This window comes from Andrographis paniculata, unplaced genomic scaffold, assembly GCF_009805555.1.
Source record: "Andrographis paniculata isolate CXL003 unplaced genomic scaffold, ASM980555v1 Contig62END, whole genome shotgun sequence".
Lineage (NCBI taxonomy): Eukaryota > Viridiplantae > Streptophyta > Magnoliopsida > Lamiales > Acanthaceae > Andrographis > Andrographis paniculata.
Genome location: NW_026137598.1, coordinates 4,760,031 through 4,782,360, shown reverse-complemented (window position 1 = coordinate 4,782,360; position 22,330 = coordinate 4,760,031). Strand labels below are relative to the sequence as shown.

Below are 22,330 nucleotides of genomic sequence, written 5' to 3'. Positions count from 1 at the left end.
AATGCATATGAAAAGTATTCAAGCCCATTCTCATACAAATTGTAAAACTTTCATAAAAGACACATTATACATTTAAGTTGCATACAAACTTAGAACTAGTTTGAAGATGACAAGTAATCTAGATTAAGGCTACACAAATATATATATATATATATATTCTGTTTTAAGCACCTCCTCTGGCTGCAACCCTATGGTGCAATAATATACTAATACTAATAATTACTACATGCATAATTAGCCTAACTTACTAAGCATTGACAATAATAGCCTAATTAGAGCCCCTTTTATTGTGCAACAACCACACCAACGGCTCTTAAACGCCATCCCATAAACAGTTAGCAGAAATTAATGAACAAACTCCCATAGTTGGGAGCTCAAATTACAATCTCAAAAACAATCAAGAATCAATATTAACACATTCATCTCATCTCCAAGTATAAATAGATACTATTATACACACCCACAACACATATCTTTGCATTCTTGAACACCCCTTTTGCCTAAATCATGAATCCCTTCAACATTGTCATACTTCTTGCTCTATTCTCCCTCCCCTTTGCTGCCGCCAATCGGCGCCTCCTGGCCCCGGATTTTCCCGGCCCATCGGCTCCACAGCCGGACCACCCTAATCCCTCCACTTTCTTTCCAACACCCCTAACACCGATCCCAACATTTCCGGCTTTCGGGCCTTCATTTCCACTGTTTGTTCCTTCCACTCCGTCAATCCCCAATCTTCCTCCGTGGCTTTTTCCTCCACCGGCCGATGAACCGAATCCATGAAGAGTTTGTTCCATGAACTGGATCAGTTGGGAGAAGAACAATATATATAAATATCATATATGTGTGTGTGTATTTTCTTGGCATAATCCATAAATCTATGAGGCCCCTGCAGTATGACTGATATGTAATATGTTGTGTTACGTTTCTGTATTACTTACATTGCTTTTATAAATTGGGATTTGGATTCGACATTTTACTTGCTTCGATAGACACTTTGCTTTTCAAATATATACAAATTTATAGATGGTCCATTATATGATTGATTAGATATTTAGACTTTTTCTTAGCTCCTCCATCAAGATACAACCAATAGAAGAGAGAGAGAGAGAAAATAACACTAATCATATTCATGATAGGTGACCTAGGTGGCTAGATTGGTTTAGTATATGGATAAACCCTAAGTAAAACTTAGCAGAATTTATAACTTTACTATTACAAGTTTATTCTTTACATCGTAATCCGAGACTGGTTAAATTTGTTATTTTGCACCAACTCTAAGTGACTTTCTAGCCTAATTTAGATGCCATTGTCCAAAAGTTTACTCAATACATAATATTTTGTGCCCAAAAAAAGAGCAAGAAGAAGATGAGCGTTGAAACCATATGTCATTTGTAGGATGTTAAATGAGTAGCTAATTGGATGATAGTACAATTTATCTAAGGCTTTGTTTACTTGAATAATTTAAGAATTTTTTAGGCATCAACAATTATAAAAAAAAATAAATTTACTTCTATATATATATATATATATATTCTTGCAAAATACTATATTAATTACTTAAATTTTACTATTTAAAAAAATATTTAAAATTTCAAAACTTCTATCTAAACATAATTAAAAAAATTTATGATTAAAATTATCTCTTTAATTTGTTTTCTACACATCAATTTTTTTCATGACTTGCGAATCTACAGCCGCTACCGAAAGTACAGATTAGGTAAATTTTCGACCGAATCTAATTGCAAACTAGACCCGACAGACAAATTATAAGCGAATTTTGTGTGACAGGTGACCTATGATCGGGAGGGTCGGGGTCTAGCCCACACCACTGGGCCAATCACTTAAACGACCACATCAATTTTCTTTTGATTGTTACATTTTTTAAAATCTATACAATATTAATATTATTTTGTAAATAATAAGGGTTTGTTTCTTAATGTTTTGATTTGAATTATTATTATTTTTTTTAATGTAAAGTATAGCAAATGATATATATATAAAAAATAATATTTTATATTAAATATTGATATTCGAAGAGAATAAAATATATTATGGAGAATGGTATAAAAAAAGTTTGGACAAACAAAATATTATATAATATTAAAGAATTTATATTTATAATTAATATAAATTGATTTTATAATTGAAAATTTTAAAGACTGATAAAAAAAATTAGATTAATATTTGTTTATTTAATAAAATAAATGATTGAATAATCCTACATGTTACATGATATTGAATTAATTAGTTAGATCTATATTTATTAAATAAATGAATATAGTTTACTAGAAATAAAAAAATATAAATATGTCAAGGTGAGAAGATTAAAAAGAAAATTAGTATATATTATGGTGTTAAGTAAGATGGGACAAAAATAAAATAATTAACATTTCAACTCTATTTTCGGTGTTAACTTTTTATTTATTAGAATACCAAAATAAAATTCAACATAGCCATGTCAGCATTTAATATATAAATATGTTATATTAATAAATATCTAAGTCACGTGATGCACGTGCGTTGAAATGAGCGACCGACTTAACCGAATGCGCTAAACAGTAAACCCTAACGAGTAAAAACGGCGAGATTGCGAGTGAATGTTAGCTCATCCGATCAGAGCAATGGGGGTAGAGAAGGAGGTCTTGAGAGCCGGCACCGGTCCGAAGCCTGCTGTAGGTCAAAACGTCACAGTCCACTGCACTGGTTTCGGCAAGAATGGCGATCTTGCGCAGAAATTCTGGAGGTAGGTTGTTTTGTGTTTTGGTGGTTTTTCTCCGCGTAGTATTGATTGTGTGTGGTGGAAATGTCGATTTGGATTTTAATTTGAATTTGTTGCAATAGCACCAAGGATCCAGGGCAGCAGCCTTTCACTTTCAAAATCGGCAAGGGCAGCGTTATCAAAGGTAATTATAATGAAGTGAAATCGATATTTGTTAAAATTGGTTGTGTTTTCGCTCTTCGTTATGTTTGATCGTGTTTAGTGTATTCTTCTTTGGGTGATTTGAGAATTTAATTACGAATTCTCTCTCTTTTTTTCTTTTATCCCTGTAATTGAATAGCTCTACGCTGTTGCGTTCTGTGAATACATGAAAATTGATTAGTAAAGTTTTGATGAACAAATTCTCTTACCAAATCAGCTTGATGTGTCACTCTTTGCTTAATCGGAGTCCAACCTAGGGTTCATACTGTGAAGGCATTGATTTGGGAAGAATTTTGAATTTTTGCAACAATTTTTACACCAAACTTGCTTAGCTTGAGTGTTGCTGGATCTTGAATGACATGATTGTGTTTCTGTGTTTGGGATTACAAATGCCAGCTGCACTTGCAGACATTTTGTTGCTAACCCTGGATTGCATTTGGTGTATAAATGATGCAGGATGGGATGAAGGTGTGCTAGGGATGCAAGTGGGAGAGGTTGCTCGATTACGGGTAATGTTTGAACATCCTTGTGTGTTAACAAATTGCTCAAGTTCTGCAATGACAATAGCTTTTATTTTCAACAAGATAATGAAAATGATATAGCTAGAAATCATCAGGTATCTCAATTTCGGCTAACTCGTTCAGCAAATTGGCTTCCATAACAAAAGCAGCTAAGCCAAAATGAGTTACACCTGTGCTTCATGATCTTGTCATCAATTTGATATGCTTTCTGCAAAGAAAATTGTGCTAAAATGATTCAAAGCATTTGAAGTTGTAATTTTTATCGTCCCTTTTCTTGTTTCTTCAACGAACCTTACTACACTGCAGTTTAAATTTACAGTATCTTTCTTTCTACTGTTTTAGTGAGTTTGTGTTGAAAATAATTTACTTAACACTGCAGTGCTCTCCTGACTACGCCTATGGACCAAGCGGGTTCCCGGCGTGGGGCATCCAACCCAACTCGACTCTGGTTTTTGAGATCGAAGTTTTGCGTGCTGAGTGAAGAACACAAGCTCGGCAGAAGGAGGCTGTCTGGTTAGTTGCATTATTGTGTGTCTTAAATAATAATCTGTCTGAATGTTTTGCTATTATTAACATTATGGTTGATTTAGTGCATTCATTTGGATGCATTATTGATCACAATCTTGGACAGATTTGATGTTTTTTTAAATCTGAGCAGTTAGTCAGCCTCAAGAACAACTGAATATTATATGAATGTTCTCTGCTTATTTAAATGACATTTGGTGTGCTGATTTCGTCACAAACATGACAATTATGTTCACGAAGACAATTCTTTAATAATAATATGGATTTGATTTGATTGGATTGGATTCATTTTGGGGTGTTTTAGATGCTATAGGTGTTTTGAGGTTTTTTGGGTTTGAATTTATTTATTTATTATTATTTTTTTTTCATGTAAGAGAGAAAGAAATATTTTGTTTTTTGTTTGGTTATAATTTATTTATATTGAAGTATTGCTTGTGACATCTGAAATACTATTTATTATAATGTTTGTGCAAAACTAATTTTAAAAAGTTATTAGAAGAGAATTTGTCAAAGAGAAAGAGACAGTTGGGGTTTGGGTATGTGATGTCTGACTTAGCTCTTCATTTATTTTTATTTTTATTTTTATTTTTAGACTTGATAGCAAAACAAGCCTAATGTATTTAAATTATCTTTTTACACATATATAATCATTTAGCTATGTTAGTGAATAATTCTTAACAGTTACAGGTAAACCTTACGACCAATGTCACTGGAACTTATTTTAAGGTTTTAAATAGGTATTGTGAGTTTTTTTTTTTTTTTTTTTTCATAAAATTTATTGAATTAAAATTTAATTTTTATTTTAAATATTATTTTTATATTTTCTGTTTATCACATTTAAGCAGTTATTAAATTTAAATTTTTTTATTTAAAATATTACATTAAATAATTATAATTGTGTTTTGATTTTTATAGAATTTATTGATACTTTAGAAACGAAAATAATATATTTTTATTATATGATTGAAACCAAAATCAAGCAAATGTTTTTATTAACATATTACTAATTTTACTCTACAATATAGTAGATAATAAAATATTTTTACATTTATTTAAGATTATTAATATTTTGGTAATTTTATTTTATAATTGTCAATTATATTTCCATTATTATTATTATTATTATTATTTTAATATGGAAACCCACACCTGCTCGGATGCGCATGTATTTTTAATATCAAATTTAAAAATTATATCGATAATATAAAAAATAATATTTTATATTAAATTTTTATTTTTTTTTAAATGCATATACTACATATATCATACATATTGTGAGTATATGTATATTTGAATTTCTTTTAATATTCGAAAATATATTAGGAAAAATGTTAATGAACATTCAATGTATGAGGTAGTACAGAGAATTATGTATGTAATATAAAAATAATAAATATCTATAATATATTAAATTTTTTAATTATTGGATATATTTTTTTTAAAAAAAAAACACATCTTATCTTATATATTAAATAACTCTGTTATTTTGATTTTTTTAACTATATATGACCATATGTTTATATAATACAATGGTCAAAATTCCTATAAAAAATCATGATTCTATTTTACAATATTGCATTCGAATTACTATCCAAATAGTAATAATCATAGCAATAAATTAAACTAGAAAAGAACACATATATATTTTTTCAAATAAAACTGTTTATTTGTTTTTACAATTTTTTTTTTCTTTGTATTATCACTATATTTGTTTCATGTACTACAAAGAATAGCCCTGTAGTGTAGTTTGAAGATGAACTTTTGATTATAAGATAATGGGTTCAAACCACAGTCCTCTCAAGTCTTCCTTGACCACACATGGTTTGGCCGGGGAACAATTTTTTCGATATTTTCTTATATATTTATAGGAAATTATAGCTTAAAAAAAAATATTGGGGAACAACCCAATTTAATTTTCATTTCAAATTTATTATTTTCAAAATAATTATTTGAACAAATTTAATTTAATTTAATTTAAATATTTTATTTTTTAATATTTAATTTCATAAAATTTATTATATATACTCCCTCAGTCCCTTAACCATTTATTAATTTTTTTATTTTGGTCCGTTCCATAATAAAGTATCCATTTTATTTATTTAGTAATTGTATTATTTACCTAACATTACAAATATCATTTCAATTTACAATATATTACATATGTCGTTATCTTTATATCATATATGACTAATAAGTTAATTTAGTCTTTTCTTTTTTTTAATTTTTTTTAAAACTCCGTGAAAAAAATACATGAATATATAGATACTAGGGAGTATTTATTTTAAATACTACTATTATTTAGTATGATTTTATTTAAATAATAATAATAATAATAATAATAATAATAATAATAAAAGTAGTAAATACACGGATTAAATTCCTACTAACTACAGCAAAAAACATAACAAACAACCCTTTCATAATTATACCTGCCCTGCCTCCACTCACTGTAAATTAATGTTGAGAATATAAAAGCAGGGGCATTTTGGTCACCAAAATTTGGTTATATAATCACAGCAATCCCTAAATCAATGGTGCTTACTTTCACCTGCTATCCTATTCCTATTCCTATTCCTATTCCACTACACCACACCTCACTCCACTGTTCCTCGCATCATCACTGTCTCTGCTCCAAATCAACGCTCTGCGCTGTTCATCTCTCGCTCCACGATCTGTGTAAGCTCTACGCGTCCTCTTTCCTGGACTTGCGAGGAGGAAAAATCAACCCTCTCTCTGTTTGCCCCCAACTTCTTGATTTTCTTTTACCTTGATGTGAATGGGATGCTTTTTCTTGGTAGCCACGAAATTGGTAATGAATTTTTGAGAATTCGATGCTTTTTAAGGCTGGATCTGCTTAGTAAGCTTCCACTCTTCGAAAATGATTGGTTTAATGGTACTTGGAGAGGGGCGTTCGACGGGTTTTTGTTGCTTGTTTACAATTGAGTGCATTGTGTTTGTACTATTTTATATTTTGTTTTGTTTTTGTCGCAACTGAGTGCTTGAAGTCTCTGGTTTCTGTGCGAGTTTTGACGATTGTGGGGAAACCCTAATTTTAATAAAGTATTTTGCGAGCGAACATGCTCGACAGGCGAATCTTTTGTGATCTAGAAGATAAAGTGGAAAAAGACCTTGTTGGGATGAAGATTCGATGTGGAGGACAAAAGTGAAACAGGAATTGTTTGACTATGGGATTTTTTTAATTGCCTTTTATAAAATCCATGCTTTTTTGTACAGAGAATGTTCACATTACTTACAGGCTACAGGAATAAATAAGCACCCTGTTTTTATCTCCAGTTCTTCGTTTCACTTATATTTTCGTGTTTCAGGTGCTTTGTCGTCTCCAAATGCGACTATGTTCTACTGGATCTGAAGAGTAGTGACCAATATGTGGCTGGGTTTATCCATTGATGTGTTTCGACACGTTATTTCATTGAATCTGTATTGCAGGGTTATTCTATAAGTTTCTTTTCTTTTGTTGATCCGACCAAAGCAGAACCAATTCTTTGTTTACACCAAGAAATTTCACCATTCAGAGTTATCCATGGGATCCAATCACTTCCCTTTCTTAGTTTGCTTTTTCTATATTCTATAAGAACATTCAACCACTGATTTGACCAAACGTGTAGTAGCACGTCCGATCTTCATCAGCAAGTTGTTTTTAATTATTCAAGTCCACTGTCGTTTTGTTTCCTTTCTGTGAGCTTTGAATTTGGTCGGGTTTTTCTTAGTCAAATAGATTAGTAATATCCAAGCACCTTCAACCTAGTTTTTACCAGGATCCTCCTTCTTCTGTGTAGCTGTTTGTATCTCATTAGAATCTCCCTTCTGAAGTTCATTTAGAGGATCAAAAGTAGTTATGGTGTGCCAAGCAGCAAGCCAGACGAGATTTAGGGCACTCAAACACGAGAATGGGATTGCTGGGGGAACAACCATTATAGTTAAAATCATAGCATGCTTTCAACCTTTACAAAATTGCCAGGTTTGTTATTCGAAGTTCTTGGAGCTTTGTTTATAATAGTTATTGGTCCTGTTGATTGCTAAGTCAATGTTGTTGCGTGATTGGCAAAACTTATGAATTTCATTATGGTTTTCTTCTGCAGGCTGAGTATTTCCGTCAGTTGTTGAAGCCCGTAACGTAGATTGGTCCCAAGTTTCCGTTTGTTGCATCAAGTTATTTCCCTTGTTTTGTTTAGCATATCAGAAAGTAATATATCACTGAGACTATCCTAATTATTAATACATACAAGCATTACCCTGGTACGGATTTTCTACATTAACTATAGTTATCTTGATTAATTTTTGATGTGTTTTATAATGGCCGTCTGAATCATGTTCCAGGTTGCATTTTGGCTGAATGTTTGCAGCCAAAGAATCTCAGACAAATCAGAAGGCCTCTGCTCGAAATTCTTCCAATTTGGATTACATGGCACTTCTCAAGCACGAATCATTCACTCAATTCCCGTGCGTGCCTCCTGCAATGCGCACCTCCAGTGCTGATTTTCCTGGATTCTATACTTCCGATTTCCATGGCCTGAATGCAGGACAGCAAGATACAGTTGGTGGGGTTTTGAAATTGGATGTTCCGTATTGCAATATCTCAAACCCCACTGGAAGAATATATCCGAACAAGGCACAATGTGCTTTGCCCTATGAGTTTGATGTCTCAGATAAGGTGATTAATGCTTCCTGTGCTCCTCAGAAACGGTTTCTTATTTTTGATCAGTCTGGGAGTCACACAAGATTGTTCTTTAGCCAATCCTTTCGTCCCGGGAATCAAACTTTGGCCTCCAAGAGTCCTGCTATTGCTAGTGGCCAGTGTGACAAAATTCCGATGCGGATGGATAGCCAATTCTTGACGGAGCAGGATTTTATAGAAAATTGGGGCGAAAATGATTTGATTGAGGGAGAAGGTGAGATGCGTGAAGATACTGAAGAAATCAATGCTTTGCTCTACTCTGATAGCGATTATGATGATGATGATGGCGATGATGATGGGGAGAATGATGAAGTAACCAGCACGGGGCACTCCCCATTCATTATTGAGGAGGAATGCACCAAAGACAACGAATTACATGAGGAGGAACTCACAGAAGTGCTGAATTCTGATGAGTTGCCAAAAAGGCGAAGATTGCTTGATGGCAAGTACAAGAAATCATCATTGGCCAATGCCAAAAATCCGATGAGCCAGCCTGTGTCACACTGTTACGAGGATGATGATGTGGAGTCTAGCTGCGCTGGTTATTACAACCCCCACGACACCGACTTGCATAAGAGGGCTAAGAAGCTTAAAATTCGTGAAGCACTGTCGACCTTGGCAAGCATCATTCCCGGACTGAGCGTCAACGATCCACTCTCTGTAATTGACGAGGCAATCGTGTACTTAAAATCAATGAAAGCCGAAGCAGAATCCCTCCAACTGAGCTCCCCACTTCCCGATCTGTTCGAATAATCATCAGAGCTGTGGGGGAAGCAAGAAGGCACTAGTAAGCATGTTTTTTAATCAAAGTTATTGATGGGATTTCAAAGTACTAAAGGTAACTTTTCCTTTATGCATCGACCTTTACCCAGCTTTTATCTCTAATCGTGCTTCAGCATACCAATAAAGCCGCAGCTTAATGGGGGGATGAAACTTAAAAGGTTCTTTCTTTACTCACTCCTCCTCTTCTTTATTTCAGCAAAAAAATGGGGCTATTATTGTTGACTTGAAATGATTATGTATTATATATCCTTTTGTGGTGTGCTGTAAATGAGATGGCCCCTTTTGCTCAAAACACCATGAATTGCGAGCATGCGCGTCTGGTGATTAGGGATTTGGTCCCACCACTCCATTCCCTTCCCATTTCTGCCTGCCTTTGCTTTTTTTTTTTTTTTTATATTTATTTTTATTTATTATCATAATTATTGTTTGTTTCTGTTTGCCTTGAAAATCGTTGTCTTTCTTCCCACCACTCATGATGGATTTGTTAGATCCAATCCATGTCCAAATCTTGATCTTTGTTGTATCTTCTCTTCTTCTTCTACTTCTACTTGTGGGGTGGGATTGTGTTTGTGTGGTGGTTGGTTGGAGGTTGTATTGTAATTCCCTTTTTTATTTCCTTTTGTGTGTCTTTTTCTGGTTTGGTCCTGTGGTTGTAATGAATATACTCTGCTGTTGCCAGTTGTACCTGTAATCATACACTTACTGCATTCTACTACGACCTTACTGCTTTCTTCTACCTTTTATCTTTTATCATTGGGTGTGTTTGTCTCTAGGTTTTAGTTTTGGGCTTTGGACTTTTGAACAGTAAAAAATTGGTTGAATTTGAATAGTTGTTGTATTTGATATAAGTAAATATTAATGTGATATTTTGAATGTAAAATAAATTTGTAGTATAATATTGATGTAATATAAAAATTTGTGGTAAAATACACAAAATAACACATCCGTTATGCTTCTTCTCATGGGTTGTCTTTGTTTGTTACATTACATTTGAGAATCCTTGCTATAATTAATGATGAAGAGTATTTTCTGTTCTTGGGACTGTAGCCTTTTTAAAAATCTGATGTGACTTGGGACTTACTTGTCCATTACCATTCTTATTATTAATTGTATTTGCTTTTCTTGAATATGTCCATAGTTCTAATGATATTTTTGCTCTACAGTCCTTTCTCCATTCTTGACATGAGTACTAAAAGAATGAATGTTTTCTTATAAAGATAGTGAGTAAAGTATGTAGGGAAACGCATTCCAAACTACCTAAACAGACCACAATACACACAAGACCATAATCAATCAGAACTCTATATAGCATCACAATACTACTTTCTTTGAGTACCCTGAGATCAAAGTCGGAATCAAAATCGAATCTTGACATAGCCCGCAAGATTAGGAGATCGAATTCCTCCATCGTCTCGGACCCTTCCTAGGTTGATCCGTATTCGCCATTTGACTCGCTTGTTCGTTGCTCTCCGTCATTTTTGCAAGCTTGCTCAGCTTCTTCCACCCCGACGCCCACCCCGAAGATTGCTTAGGCTTTGTGCTCACCTTGTCGAACTGTTTCTGCAACGTCTCCATGTCGTTCTGGAGCTCAAGATACTTGGCCTTCAAGCTCTCGAGCTCGAACTTCAGTGTATTGATGTCCTTCTTCGCCCCGGCCCATCCTTCTTGGAATGACTGGGGCGTACCTTCTAGAAGGGTCTTCCGATTCGTCACCATTGGCTGGTAACTGTAGTCGCCGGTGCTGTCCTTGACTGCGCTGCTGCTGGCGATCGCGTTGCTGATCTTCACCTGCTCGGAAAACAGGACCTGCACGACGACCCTTAACGGGAGCCTCTCGTTCTGCGCTGCGTGCATGCAGGCGTCGATCGAGAGCTTCTGGCAGTCCATCACCCGGCACAGCCTCTTCCGCTCGTGCTCTGTCAATGTCGGATGCGCCTTGAGATAGGAATCGACTGCTCGATAGAGTCCATCGTCGCAGGTTCTTGCTGATTCGGGAAGAGCCTCGGCAAGGACCTGGAATTTCGTCAGGGACAGGTTGCGGTCGCGGGAAACCTCGGTGAGGTAGCTGTCGACGAGCCTGGCGACGCGCATTTTGGCGTTGGGATTGGTGGATGATCTCTGGAGATTATCGTACATTTTGGTGTCTTGATGATGATGTTGATGGTGATGATGTCTGGTGGGGCTGGAGGATTGGGAATGGGATTGGGATTGCTCCTGGACGAGGAAGTGTTCGAGGAGGCGCTGGACGAGATCGACATCGTACATGGTGTCGGTCTTGCTGTAAGAAGGGATGAGGAGATCCGACAGCGTCGCCTGCTCGAACTGCATACCCACGCGCTTCTCCAGCTCCGTCACCAGCGCCGGAGCCACTTTCAGCATGTTCGCCATTCGGAGGAGCCGCAGGAGGAAGCTGCACGACACGCTGTCTTTTTGCGGCGGGATTATGCTGATCAGGCTTTCGACGATCATGCGCTGATCCTTTGCCTGGGTTGCCGGCGCCGGCGCCGGCGGCTCCTCCCTGTTGCCGGCGACGATCATGTGCAGGCCGCCTTTCCAGGCTGTGTTGTCGGAGCTGCTGCTGCCTCCGTCGGCGCCGCCGTCTTTGGTTAATCCGGGGAGCCATTTAGCGGCGTAGTGCATGATGGCGGCGCCGATGAGCTCGTAGCGCATGCCTTTGACTTTAATGGCGGTGATGACGCGGACGAAGTGGTCGATTCTGAGAATGGAGACGTCCTCGAACCACCAGTCCGGCGGGACTGCGGCGGCGGCGGCGGTCCGGCTAGGGCTGGTGGAGGGATCGTTGCTGTTGTTGTGGGTCCATTTGGGGCTGGAGGATGAAGAAGATGATCGGAGGGACGGTTTTCCGGTGTAGTGCCAGCGGATGGACTTGGGATTGGCGCAGGCCTTCCAGGCGATGGATTCGCTGCAGCGGCGGACGATCTGAAGATTCTCGGCCCAGGGGGAGAGGTTCTCGGAGGTCTTGAGGACGAGGATGGAGTCGCGCCAGGAGGAGAGGACGACGTAGCTGAGGAAGGCCTCCGTCTTGAAGATGAGGTTGCCTTCTTCCAGATCTTCGGTCATCTCCAGGTACTCGGCGGCGCACCGGAGGCCGGAGATGTTGGCGGCGGTGAGGTCGACGGCGACGGCGTAGCAGAACTTGGCGGCGAGCTCGAAGGCTTCGGGGCCGCCGGGGAGGTCGTCGAGCCGGAAATGGGAATTGGGTTCGCGGGAGTCGTAGACGAGTCTGTTCATCTTCCCGCTTCGTGAGAGGAGAGGGTACTGTCACTCCCAATTGCCAATTGAATCGCCATAGCCATAGACAGAGAGTGACAGTGTTAGTATGTGATGTAAGTAAGGAGTGTTATATTATATATGATAGTATTATTATATATACCTTGTGGAGGTGGAAACTGACGTCTCCAATTTGGACAAGAAGATCGCTGGGAATGTCAGTGGAGACATACCTGCAGATTGAAGCAGAAAAGATTAATAATGGAAATAGAAGATTGTGGTAGAGTAGGGAAGCCATGACATACCAGGAGAGGCCTCTTTGCTCGAAGCCATCATTGAGGAGGGTGCCAGTTACAGTTACAGGCACAGGCAGAGAAGCAGTAGGCCTGGAATTACCTGACAGGACTCCTCCTCCATTTCCATAGTCCCGCATGGATTCCGATTCTGATTCCCACATGATTATGATGATGATGAAGAGGACGAGGACGAGGAAAAATGATTTATTTGGAGGTGAAGAAGAAGAATGGGGAGGAAGATAGATGGATAGATGGGAAAGGGATCCAAAAGAATGATAATAGTAGGATGCATATTTGGGATTGGGATGGGATGAGAAGAAGAAGCCCACATGGGATGGGAAATACTTCACTCTTATTGTAGTAATATGCATGTGTGTGTATCTGGTTTCAATAAAAGTAATTGATAGGTAGGGTAGGGTAGGGTAGGGTGGGGTAGGGTAGGGTAGTATTAATCAATCAACCAATTAATTGTGACTGTGTGTGTGTGGATCCTTCTTTTCTTTTCTTTTCTTTTCTTTTCTATTCTATATATGGATATATGCATATGCATATCTTTCATAATTGAGGAACATCTATCCTTTTCTTCTTCTTCTTCAAGTCTTGAATGAATGAATGAGGGAGGGTTGGGGTTACAGTGCTTATTAATGAATGAATGAATATGGGGATTTTGGAATGAACCCACCCAGTCTTTTAAACTGATTGTTTGTTTTTGCTGTCCATTCCAAGTGAAATTTCACAGAGAGAGAGAGAGAGAGAGCATAGCTGTAATGCAAAAAATTGAGGGGTGGGGGGGGCCTGCTTGACCTGTCTACCACCGTGTCTGTCTCTCTGTCTGTCTGTTCTGTCTCATACTGTTACTGTTAGGCCAATCTGCCATTCTTCTTCTTCTTCATGTTTAATTTTTTGGATTCTATCTATTATTGTAGCATTTGTATTTTGTGTTGTGTACACCTACAAAAACTAAACTAAACTAGCTGCCAGTATTATCGATTTTTGGGGGGTGGAATTTGAATGATTGACATTGTTATTACTACAAGGAATTAACCAGTTATGCATGCATGCATAAAAAATTACATAAAGATATGGTGATGATGATTAGAGTTTGCAAAAATACACCCGAGTCATGCTAGAAATTTTGAATTGTTTTAGGCCGATGTATCTCATATATTGCACTTGTCATTATTCATTCGCAATTGTGGACAAATATCAAAAAGTTAGATCGAAGTCAAAGACTAGATAGATGCAAACCAGCTGATTCATAAGTCATAACCAAACCTATTACATCAAATAATTAATTTACAAGAAAGTTGTGGATAATTTACAGCATCCAACTTCATCTCAACAAACAATACACTAAAGCCCCTAAAGAAACAAATCCTATCTGCTCCTTGATTGCAAAATGATGGAGGGAAGCACATACATTAACGAAGAATTTTGACTCAAATGGGATAAACTATTATCGATCTTCCAACTATAAATACTAAGGGAAAAGCAAATAAGGCCAATAACAAAAATCCAATATATTTGGGTCTATAATAAAATAAAAGATTAAAGTACTAAATAATTGGATCGATCTTTTTCAAGTATTGAGTGACATCTTCATCATTATCCTTCTCTTCAAAACGATTCACCCTCGAATCGAACACAACTTCATCTCCATCGGAGTTATCGCCGTAGTAAGGGACTAGGTGCTTAAAATTGAATATGTCAGAGATGCAAATATGATCCATAAGGCGAAGGATTAATTTTCTCCGTGATTTCAATAGTTTATTTTTCGAGATGCCAACTTACTATTCTTTTGGGCATGAAAGCGGTCCTTAGCAAGGATAGCCCAAACAAAATTACCAACTTCAAACTTAATATTGTGTCACTTTTCATCAGCAACATCTTTATACTTAGAGTTTGAAGCTTTCAAGCGGGCATGTGTTGTAGCATGAATCTGTTGGATCTTCTTGATGAGATCGACGACACATTTATTAGCAGGAAGGGTGGATGGAAAATTGAGTAGAACAATGGAGCATGGGGCACGAAGCCATAAACCACCACAAAAGGGGAGAAATCTGTGCTACGATTCAAAGCCTAATTATGAGAAAACTCGATAATACATGATTTTAGATCCCAAGTCTTCAAGTTATCCCTAAACAAACAACGAAACAAATTTCCCAAAGAACGGCTAACTACCTCAGTTTGGCCATTAGTATGAAGGTGATAGGCATTGCTAAATTCAATGTTGGCCATGTGCCACGGAGAATGCAGAAAATGCCCAAAAAAGTGTCAGTCGTAATCTGAAACAATAAAAAATGGTAAATCATGTAAATAAAATATATCTTGAAAAATAAAATCACTACATGCACCGCATCAGAGTTCTGTTTACATGGAAAGAAATGAACCATCTTAGAAAATCAATCAACGACAACAAAGATGAAATCATGAGCACATTGAGTGCGGGGAAGGCCTAGGACAAAGTCCACACTGATAGTAGTCCACAGACAAGAAAGGACGGGTAAGAGACCGTACAAATCTGCATTGGTGATAGTGCCTTTAAAGACCTAGCAGATATGACACAAAGTAATAAAGCGGAATACATCCCTATAGGGGCCAAAAGAAGCAATGACTCACGAGCTCAACAGAGCGATCGTAGCTAGCATGTCCTATATTATGAATTTCAACAATAAATAAAAGAGTTTTGAATGAATCTCATGCGTAAAAAGTTTGAAATTTTATTAAATTGATTTATAATTATTAAATATGTTTAAAATTATTAAATTTACCAAAAAGATGTCACCAGAGGAGAGTATTTTTCTTTTTCTTTTTTTTTCTTTTTAATTTCTAGTTGTTGTTGAGTTGTTAAATTGTTTATTTTTGTAAATATTATATGTTTTTATATGTTATTAGTTAGATGCTAAAATTGTTCATAACTTTCGTGAATTTTCGAAACCCAGTGTAAATTTTTTTGTATTTTAAAAATTGCATAAAGCCGCCCTTATACTTTTGTATGAAATCCCATGCAAGAAATATAGATAAGAAATCATTTTCTCATCACACAAAAATATGTAAAAAAGAGTTTTATGTAATATTTTTAAAAGTATAAAGAAAGTCATGCAATTTTTGAAATACAAGACATTTACATTGAGTTTCGAAACATATGTGAATTTACGTTGAGTTTCGAAACACATGTGAATTTACGTTGAGTTTCGAAGTTATAGGGGAATTATAGACAATTTTGATGTGATGTAAATTAATATTTTGAATATTTTGATTGAATTAAATCTTAATATAATAAAAATAAAAAGAAAGATAAAAATAAATTAAATTTTAGAAGAAAAAAAAAAAGAATAATTAGTAAAATCATGAAAAAAAAAAAAAAAAAAAATCCGCAACGAAACGGAGAGAATTAAAAGAAGGAATAGAAAAGGAATGGAATGGGCAATGCAGATGAGGATAAGGTGGTGACCTACGTAACGCCTGCCTGTCCCTCTCTTTCTTCCTCTCTCTCAATTTGGTCCCCAACCCCAATTATTATTATTATTTGCTATATATATTATTCATATGTGAAAGGTATTTGCTATCCTAAAGTGCGGCACTAACGTGGTCGGAGGTTTGAACCATGACCGTCCAACCCCGCACCGCATGCCATCCTTACCAGACAAAAGAAAGTGTGAAAGATATCTTTTGCTGCATAGTAGCAGCTCCTCCTCTGATATTTTTATTTTATTTTATTTAGTTGATATTGAGCATCACGTGCATGCTCCTCCTACTATGGACTATGCTACTTGCTGAAATGAGATGGATTGGTTGGTTCGGATTTATGGCATCGCATTTCAATATGTATTTACTATTTAAAACTTAAATCCAAAATCTAAACATCTCAACTAATTTCTTTTTTTTAAAAAAAAATAAAAATTCTATGTCAATATAACGTAAATTTTGAATATTTAATTTTTTTTCAAAATTCGAAATATAGAAATGCTTCTCTACGTAATGCAGATTGCAGATATGCTGAATGAATTATTTATTGATTTATTTATCTAAATTTATATTGGTTGACACAAAAGTGAAGAGTGGTTGGTTGATTAGAATTTGGAATTAGATACAAGAGTCTGTCCCGTTCCACCAGGCAATCTTATTATTATTAATTTTATATCTTTAACAAAGAAAGAAGAAAGGGGCCCTATTAATAAACTTCTTGTCGCCTACCTTCCTTCCTATTATTAAGTTCAATGTACCTACTTATCCCTTTTCAAATGTGGGGTAACAGTAACACACATGAATTTGTCTGATTTTTGTCATAAATAAACATAATAATCATTTTCTTTGGTGCTCCTATAATTCTTGTCAATGCTCTATCTATATATTATGTGCAGTATAAAACACAAACAGGGGGAGGGAGGTAGGGAGTAGTGGTCAAACCAGTCAGTCAGGCAGTCCAGAAACTCTGGGGCAAGTAAGTAGATCCAGACCATTAACGGTGCTGCTGACCCCACACAATCAACGGTTTTGATTCATCCTGGATTTCAACAAAACAATTAAATCAATATCTCACTTTGATCAAATCAAACACAAACAAAAACTCACCATCATTAACAAATCATCAGTTGCAGCCACAGAGGCCAGAAACAGGACTGTTTTGCAGTGCCGCTAGTCCCCTCTTCTTCCTCAGCTCCACTCCATTCAGCACTCTTTTTGCCCACTCAGAGAAGTAAGTTTCATTGTGTCCGATCTTACCATTCTTGTACACAGACATGCACCGCCGGTCCTTGTCCGGGAAGGGGCAGTGCTCCCCCTCGGGGTCTCGCCAGGCACCCTCATGCACCATCCCAGACCAGCTGGCAAGCCAGTGGTGCACGTACTGCCCCACCCCCGCAAGTTCCAGCCACCCCTTGGGGAAGAATTCCATAACGCTGCTATCCCTGTCCATCAGGATCATGTTGCTCAGCTGCGCACCGTGCGACGATACAAGAATGTCTGTTGAGCTCATAAGCTTCACCTGCCCGCCCCAATCAAATTAAAAGAAAAACATGACATAACATAAAATGATAACACTTATTACACAACCAAGTACCTGATCGCAGAAGGTGAGGTTGTGGGGATAGGCCACCATCAACCGGCAGCCCTGCACCTTGCGGCACTCCTTCTCAAAGACACTGATCACTGCCGATGCATTCTTGAAGGATCGAGGGCCGTTTCTCATCAGCAAGGTCATCCCAATGTGGAACCCCTGCTGCTGCTGCTGCTTGGAACTGGAACTGGAACTCACATTGCAGTACATCCTGGATTTGCACCTCATCAGATCATACACCTCCATTCTCTTCGCCCTCGACATTCCGCCTTCATTGTGCCTCATTACAACTGCCTCCTCTAAGCAAGTTGCATCATCATCATCATAGTCACTGGACCTGTTATGGTGGCTGTAAATATCATCGAATTTTCCGATATCAAGTGGTGCACCAAAGGTGGCTTCCAACATGGTCTCCACCCACGGTGCCATATTTGTCCTCAGTTCGCCCCAGTGGTATAGAATCCACCTCCTGGGCGCGGCACATTGGCTCTTTATATGCCATGCAACAAATGGCATCATGGCCGACAGGCCGTGCCATATGTTGTAGTAGTCATAGTGATTGTATGACACAAAGGTGATGCCTTTCATCAGTGTGGCATTTTCAGGCAGGGCATCCGGCCATGCAAGGGCATACGAGTTCCAGGAGCCATCTCGTTCATCCCGGCCCTTGAGACATAGAACTCGGCCGTTAGAGGCCTTTGATGGGAACTGCTGGTACTGCACCTCACCCTCTTCATGAGAGTCATACATGGAGCTCATGAACCATGTGTGACCTTTCATGGCCACATTGGCATACCTCAGATCCTTTAGAGGAAGAAAGGTGATGGACTCTCGGAGTTTATCGGCAGTGTCATTTAAAGTAGGAAGGCAGGAGTTGGTGACTATTTTCTCCCACTGTCGTGCCAACGGAAATGAGGGGATGGGAGGTGTATTTAGGGACCGGATTTGGAGGAAAATCAAGAGAATGACAAACAGGGTTAGGAAGAAGATTGAAAGTTTGGGTGAAGAAAGAGGGCATGATGATAAAGGTTTGTTCATGGCTGAAATATGAGCATAAGGGATTGAGGACTGAATTTGGCAATCATTTTGAAGAAGATATCTCAAGAGAACTCAATGTGGTGCAAGATTTGATTGCCAAAAGGAGAAGCTATTACTTAAGGATCTGGAAATCAAATGTTACCTGGATTTGTGAGACTGATCAAATTCCATGAGTAGAAAAGTCAACGCCAAAGGAGGAGGAAATTTGCTTTAGCTTTGAGCCTATTACAAGCCACAAGTAACATGAACCATGTCTTAAGCTGTACTCATCACATTAGCTAAAAGAGTGAGCAGTAAGTTAGTGTTTGATAATATTTACAAGAAGCAAATGTAAGTGAGAGATTCTACCATCACAGTGACATAGTTGGCTAATGCACGGACATAATTTCATCCTCGATGCACATTAGTTTCTACAAAAAGAGTATGTAAGAAAAAAACTTTCATATGATTCCAACATTCAACTACGAGCATTGGCATCCAGCAGTACCTGTGTTATGTTTAAGTGCAACAGACTTTCATCGTCACAAACGTCAGTAACTAGCAAGCATGGTTTTATATAAATGAAAATCGATCCAGTCATGTTTACGAGGATGGGTAAGACTAAGATCCATAGCTAGTATCCGATCAGCAGTCAAGATCAAGTACATAAGAAGTTAGTTCAACATATTCCTCTAGTCACGGTCATAGTTTCTATGGTAGCAAGGCATCATTAGCATAACCTATAGCTTCATCCAAGTTAAAGGCAGCAGGTAGACCATACCAGTTAAAGGCCAGTGTGGTCAAAATGCTGTACAGAGGTTGCTAGTCTTCAAGTTAGATGAGCATTCTTGTTGGGTTGGCTGTGGGGGACTACATATCCGGCTCCTTTTTGGAGCGGATATACAAACACGGGAAATAGCTACAGCTAACATGTCAATCAAGCCATCATCTTCTTCAACAACACCACCAGCTGAATGAGCAAAAGCTAATGTTTGACAAGAGTCGTCACTGAGACTACCACATGATATCTTTTTTCTCTCAGAATGCAGTCCACAAAAACAAGAAAGTTGCATCGAAGTCAGATGTAAATGGTTAATTGGCTTAGGAGTTGGAGCAGTCCTTATTGACAATTTGGTGTAGAAAGAAAGCCATGGATGTCCTGTATGAAGAATAGCAACAATACAGTTCAATCAATGAGAAAAACTTATCATAATTGTAGTAAAATCATTTTAATAATAAATAGAAACATATAAGTTCTGAAACAGAAACTATGATTCCTCTCAGTAAGAATAATTACAAATAACTATAAATTGACACAAACCCAAAACATCCTTATGTGCAGCAATACAAGCAAGTTTATCCTCCTGAATCCCATCCAATACAACTATCCTGGACATGGATGATATTTCACTCTCAAGATTGGACTAGAGGTTGAAATCGTCGTTCATTGTCAAATTATTGAAGAAACCATCAACAAGAAAAAGGAGTGAGCCAAGGGATACAACAATAGCCACCTTCATTTGTTGGCGACAAAAGTCAACAAAGAAGAAAACAATTATAGGAGATTGATGATAACCATGGAAATTCTAATAGACTAGATCTCTTCATATCGACTGAATCGACGTTATAGTCAGGCTTTCAACACATGCATGCCTGAGGTTACATCAAGCTACAGATACATGAGATTTGGATTTATAGTACAACATATATGCCCTGGCTTTAGCGTGTACATGAATTTGGGTGCTTGTAACATATCTAAACACTATTATTTCTTCAGTTCTCAGAAGTAAACACATCATATTCAAATAAATAGCAATCAACACAATGAACCCAAATTAAATCTCATTTAGAAAACGTCTAGCACTGCAAATATATGTTGTCGATGCTTCCATGAGTAAAACATGACCTAGAAGAAAATTACTGGGGAGGAATAACTTACTCAAAACCTCATCAGCAGTAAGCCTTGCAGAAACACTCCTTGTAAGCATTTTAGAGAGCAGTTGACGAGCAGGCTGTGATACAGAATTCCACAAATTGGACCTAAAATCTAGTTTTTCTTTCTTGATAGCTTCAAACACAGCTTCTAATGAATCCCCTTGAAATGGAAGTACACCCACCAATAGTGCATGGAGAAGAACCCCAGCACTCCAGATATCCACTTTCTCCGAATAATTACCCACAAGGACCTCAGGAGCAACATAAGAAGGACTTCCAACAACACCTGACAGTCTCTGACCTGCATCATAAAGAATCAAGCTATGAGTCTCAATATGACATGAAGATTCAGCTAGTTACTCAAACAAACTTGCCGAATTGCTTCAACAACATTAGTTAACACTATTGAAGAAATGTTCTGATGTTATCTTTTACAGCCTCGTACAAAGTATCATCGCAGCCTCCATCATTTGTCATGGACAATCAGCTTAACTGACTTACTACGGGAATCAGTATTATGAGAATATAGATGCCATTCTACAAACAATAAAACGTTTAGACCAAACATAAGTGATATAAAAAGTGGTGTATTGTATTACCATCCAAGATTCTGACAGCCAACCCAAAGTCTGCAAGCTTCATTTGACCAGAGGCAGTAAGAAGGATATTCTCAGGCTTTATGTCTCGGTGAACAACACCCATCTTGTGGCAGTACCGAATGGCCATCATCAATTCCTTAATAATGTTAGCAGCCTTCTGCTCAGAATATAGGCCTTCTTTGGCTATTTGATCAAGTAAGCGTCCGCCAGAGCATAGTTCCATCACAAGATGGAAAGATTCAGCATCTTCGTAGACTGCCTTCAGCGTCACGACACTCGTATGCCCAGAGAGGTGCTGCATTATCTCCACTTCACGGTGCACAATCCCCTCCCCTTTATCCAAAGTCTTGCATGCAAACTCCTCCCCAGTTACCTTGCTCTGACATAAGATCACTAACCCAAACTTCCCATGTCCTATGGTTTTCACTAGCTCGTAATCATGGTCAATCTTCTTCTTCCGGCCCAACTGAGTGGCAACATCAATACAACCGATCTTTCTCTTAAGACCTCTACCCGAACATTCTGAACCAGTAATCCCACATGCTGGGGCGGTGACAACTCCATTAACAACACTTCTGCTTGAGTCTGCAACTTTTGAAACTATTCCTTCTTTGCACTTCTTTTTCCTTCTCGAACAATCTTCTAGTGACAAATGCGGCCTAAGGACTGACCAAGTTTGCTCCTCAATATCTTTCCGACAAGAAACTGCAATCTCAATCCCCTTCCTCTTCTTACCAAGGCGATCCAT

The 22,330-nt window shown here is 37.6% G+C and overlaps 5 protein-coding genes across 12 annotated transcripts; 2 read left to right on the top strand and 3 right to left on the bottom strand.

Annotated features, from left to right (window-relative positions):
• Positions 1-2,556: 2,556 nt before the first annotated feature.
• Positions 2,557-4,252, top strand: LOC127260560 (peptidyl-prolyl cis-trans isomerase FKBP12). The gene is made up of 4 exons (XM_051288330.1): positions 2,557-2,743; positions 2,842-2,903; positions 3,377-3,429; positions 3,821-4,252. Exons 1-4 carry the CDS (start codon positions 2,598-2,600, stop codon positions 3,920-3,922), a joined length of 363 nt encoding a protein of 120 aa, XP_051144287.1. The 5' UTR covers positions 2,557-2,597; the 3' UTR covers positions 3,923-4,252.
• A 2,236-nt stretch (positions 4,253-6,488) lies between these two features.
• On the top strand, positions 6,489-10,181 carry LOC127260582 (transcription factor bHLH143-like). Of its 4 annotated transcripts, none has more exons than XM_051288359.1 (5): positions 6,489-6,642; positions 7,293-7,945; positions 8,067-8,223; positions 8,305-9,449; positions 9,559-10,181. In XM_051288359.1, the coding sequence occupies exon 4, from the start codon at positions 8,321-8,323 to the stop codon at positions 9,413-9,415; it is 1,095 nt and encodes a 364-aa protein (XP_051144316.1). In that variant the 5' UTR covers positions 6,489-6,642; positions 7,293-7,945; positions 8,067-8,223; positions 8,305-8,320; the 3' UTR covers positions 9,416-9,449; positions 9,559-10,181. The 4 variants fall into 4 exon arrangements, with proteins under 4 accessions (XP_051144316.1, XP_051144315.1, XP_051144313.1 ...); XM_051288358.1 differs by having other exon boundaries at positions 9,535-10,181; XM_051288356.1 differs by having other exon boundaries at positions 8,305-10,181.
• Positions 10,182-10,635: 454 nt separating this feature from the next.
• On the bottom strand, positions 10,636-13,342 carry LOC127260581 (root phototropism protein 3-like). Its single transcript, XM_051288355.1, has 3 exons — positions 12,982-13,342; positions 12,840-12,909; positions 10,636-12,724 (listed from the first exon to the last, which is right to left on the bottom strand). Exons 1-3 carry the CDS (start codon positions 13,131-13,133, stop codon positions 10,832-10,834), a joined length of 2,115 nt encoding a protein of 704 aa, XP_051144312.1. The 5' UTR covers positions 13,134-13,342; the 3' UTR covers positions 10,636-10,831.
• Positions 13,343-14,261: 919 nt separating this feature from the next.
• On the bottom strand, positions 14,262-19,680 carry LOC127260603 (uncharacterized). 5 transcript variants are annotated; one of them, XM_051288425.1, is made up of 5 exons: positions 19,557-19,680; positions 19,418-19,479; positions 18,035-19,347; positions 17,548-17,959; positions 16,986-17,479 (listed from the first exon to the last, which is right to left on the bottom strand). In XM_051288425.1, exons 3-4 carry the CDS (start codon positions 19,067-19,069, stop codon positions 17,564-17,566), a joined length of 1,431 nt encoding a protein of 476 aa, XP_051144382.1. In that variant the 5' UTR covers positions 19,070-19,347; positions 19,418-19,479; positions 19,557-19,680; the 3' UTR covers positions 16,986-17,479; positions 17,548-17,563. The 5 variants fall into 5 exon arrangements, 3 of the variants coding, with proteins under 3 accessions (XP_051144382.1, XP_051144381.1, XP_051144380.1); XM_051288424.1 differs by having other exon boundaries at positions 18,035-19,291; XR_007840751.1 differs by lacking the exons at positions 19,418-19,479; positions 19,557-19,680 and adding an exon at positions 14,262-15,257 and having other exon boundaries at positions 17,383-17,479; positions 18,035-19,291.
• Positions 19,604-22,330, bottom strand: LOC127260605 (serine/threonine-protein kinase PEPKR2-like). Its single transcript, XM_051288426.1, has 3 exons — positions 21,583-22,330; positions 20,988-21,284; positions 19,604-20,207 (listed from the first exon to the last, which is right to left on the bottom strand). The coding sequence occupies exons 1-3, from the start codon at positions 22,328-22,330 to the stop codon at positions 19,849-19,851; spliced, it is 1,404 nt and encodes a 467-aa protein (XP_051144383.1). The 3' UTR covers positions 19,604-19,848.

Excerpts from the sequence above, each read along its gene's own strand:
- LOC127260560 (XM_051288330.1), top strand. The coding sequence starts at position 2,598 with ATGTTAGCTCATCCGATCAGAGCAATGGGGGTAGAGAAGGAGGTCTTG. Across the intron at positions 2,744-2,841 it reads CTTGCGCAGAAATTCTGGAG|CACCAAGGATCCAGGGCAGC; the intron begins GTAGGTTGTTTT and ends TTGTTGCAATAG. Across the intron at positions 2,904-3,376 it reads CAAGGGCAGCGTTATCAAAG|GATGGGATGAAGGTGTGCTA; the intron begins GTAATTATAATG and ends TAAATGATGCAG.
- LOC127260582 (XM_051288359.1), top strand. The coding sequence starts at position 8,321 with ATGTTTGCAGCCAAAGAATCTCAGACAAATCAGAAGGCCTCTGCTCGA.
- LOC127260581 (XM_051288355.1), bottom strand. The coding sequence starts at position 13,133 with ATGTGGGAATCAGAATCGGAATCCATGCGGGACTATGGAAATGGAGGA. Across the intron at positions 12,910-12,981 it reads GAGCAAAGAGGCCTCTCCTG|GTATGTCTCCACTGACATTC; the intron begins GTATGTCATGGC and ends TTCAATCTGCAG. Across the intron at positions 12,725-12,839 it reads TCAGTTTCCACCTCCACAAG|TACCCTCTCCTCTCACGAAG; the intron begins GTATATATAATA and ends TGGGAGTGACAG.
- LOC127260603 (XM_051288423.1), bottom strand. The coding sequence starts at position 19,069 with ATGAACAAACCTTTATCATCATGCCCTCTTTCTTCACCCAAACTTTCA. Across the intron at positions 17,960-18,034 it reads ACCTCACCTTCTGCGATCAG|GTGAAGCTTATGAGCTCAAC; the intron begins GTACTTGGTTGT and ends TGGGGCGGGCAG.
- LOC127260605 (XM_051288426.1), bottom strand. The coding sequence starts at position 22,330 with ATGGATCGCCTTGGTAAGAAGAGGAAGGGGATTGAGATTGCAGTTTCT. Across the intron at positions 21,285-21,582 it reads GGCTGTCAGAATCTTGGATG|GTCAGAGACTGTCAGGTGTT; the intron begins GTAATACAATAC and ends TTTATGATGCAG. Across the intron at positions 20,208-20,987 it reads TACTGCTGATGAGGTTTTGA|GACATCCATGGCTTTCTTTC; the intron begins GTAAGTTATTCC and ends TTCTTCATACAG.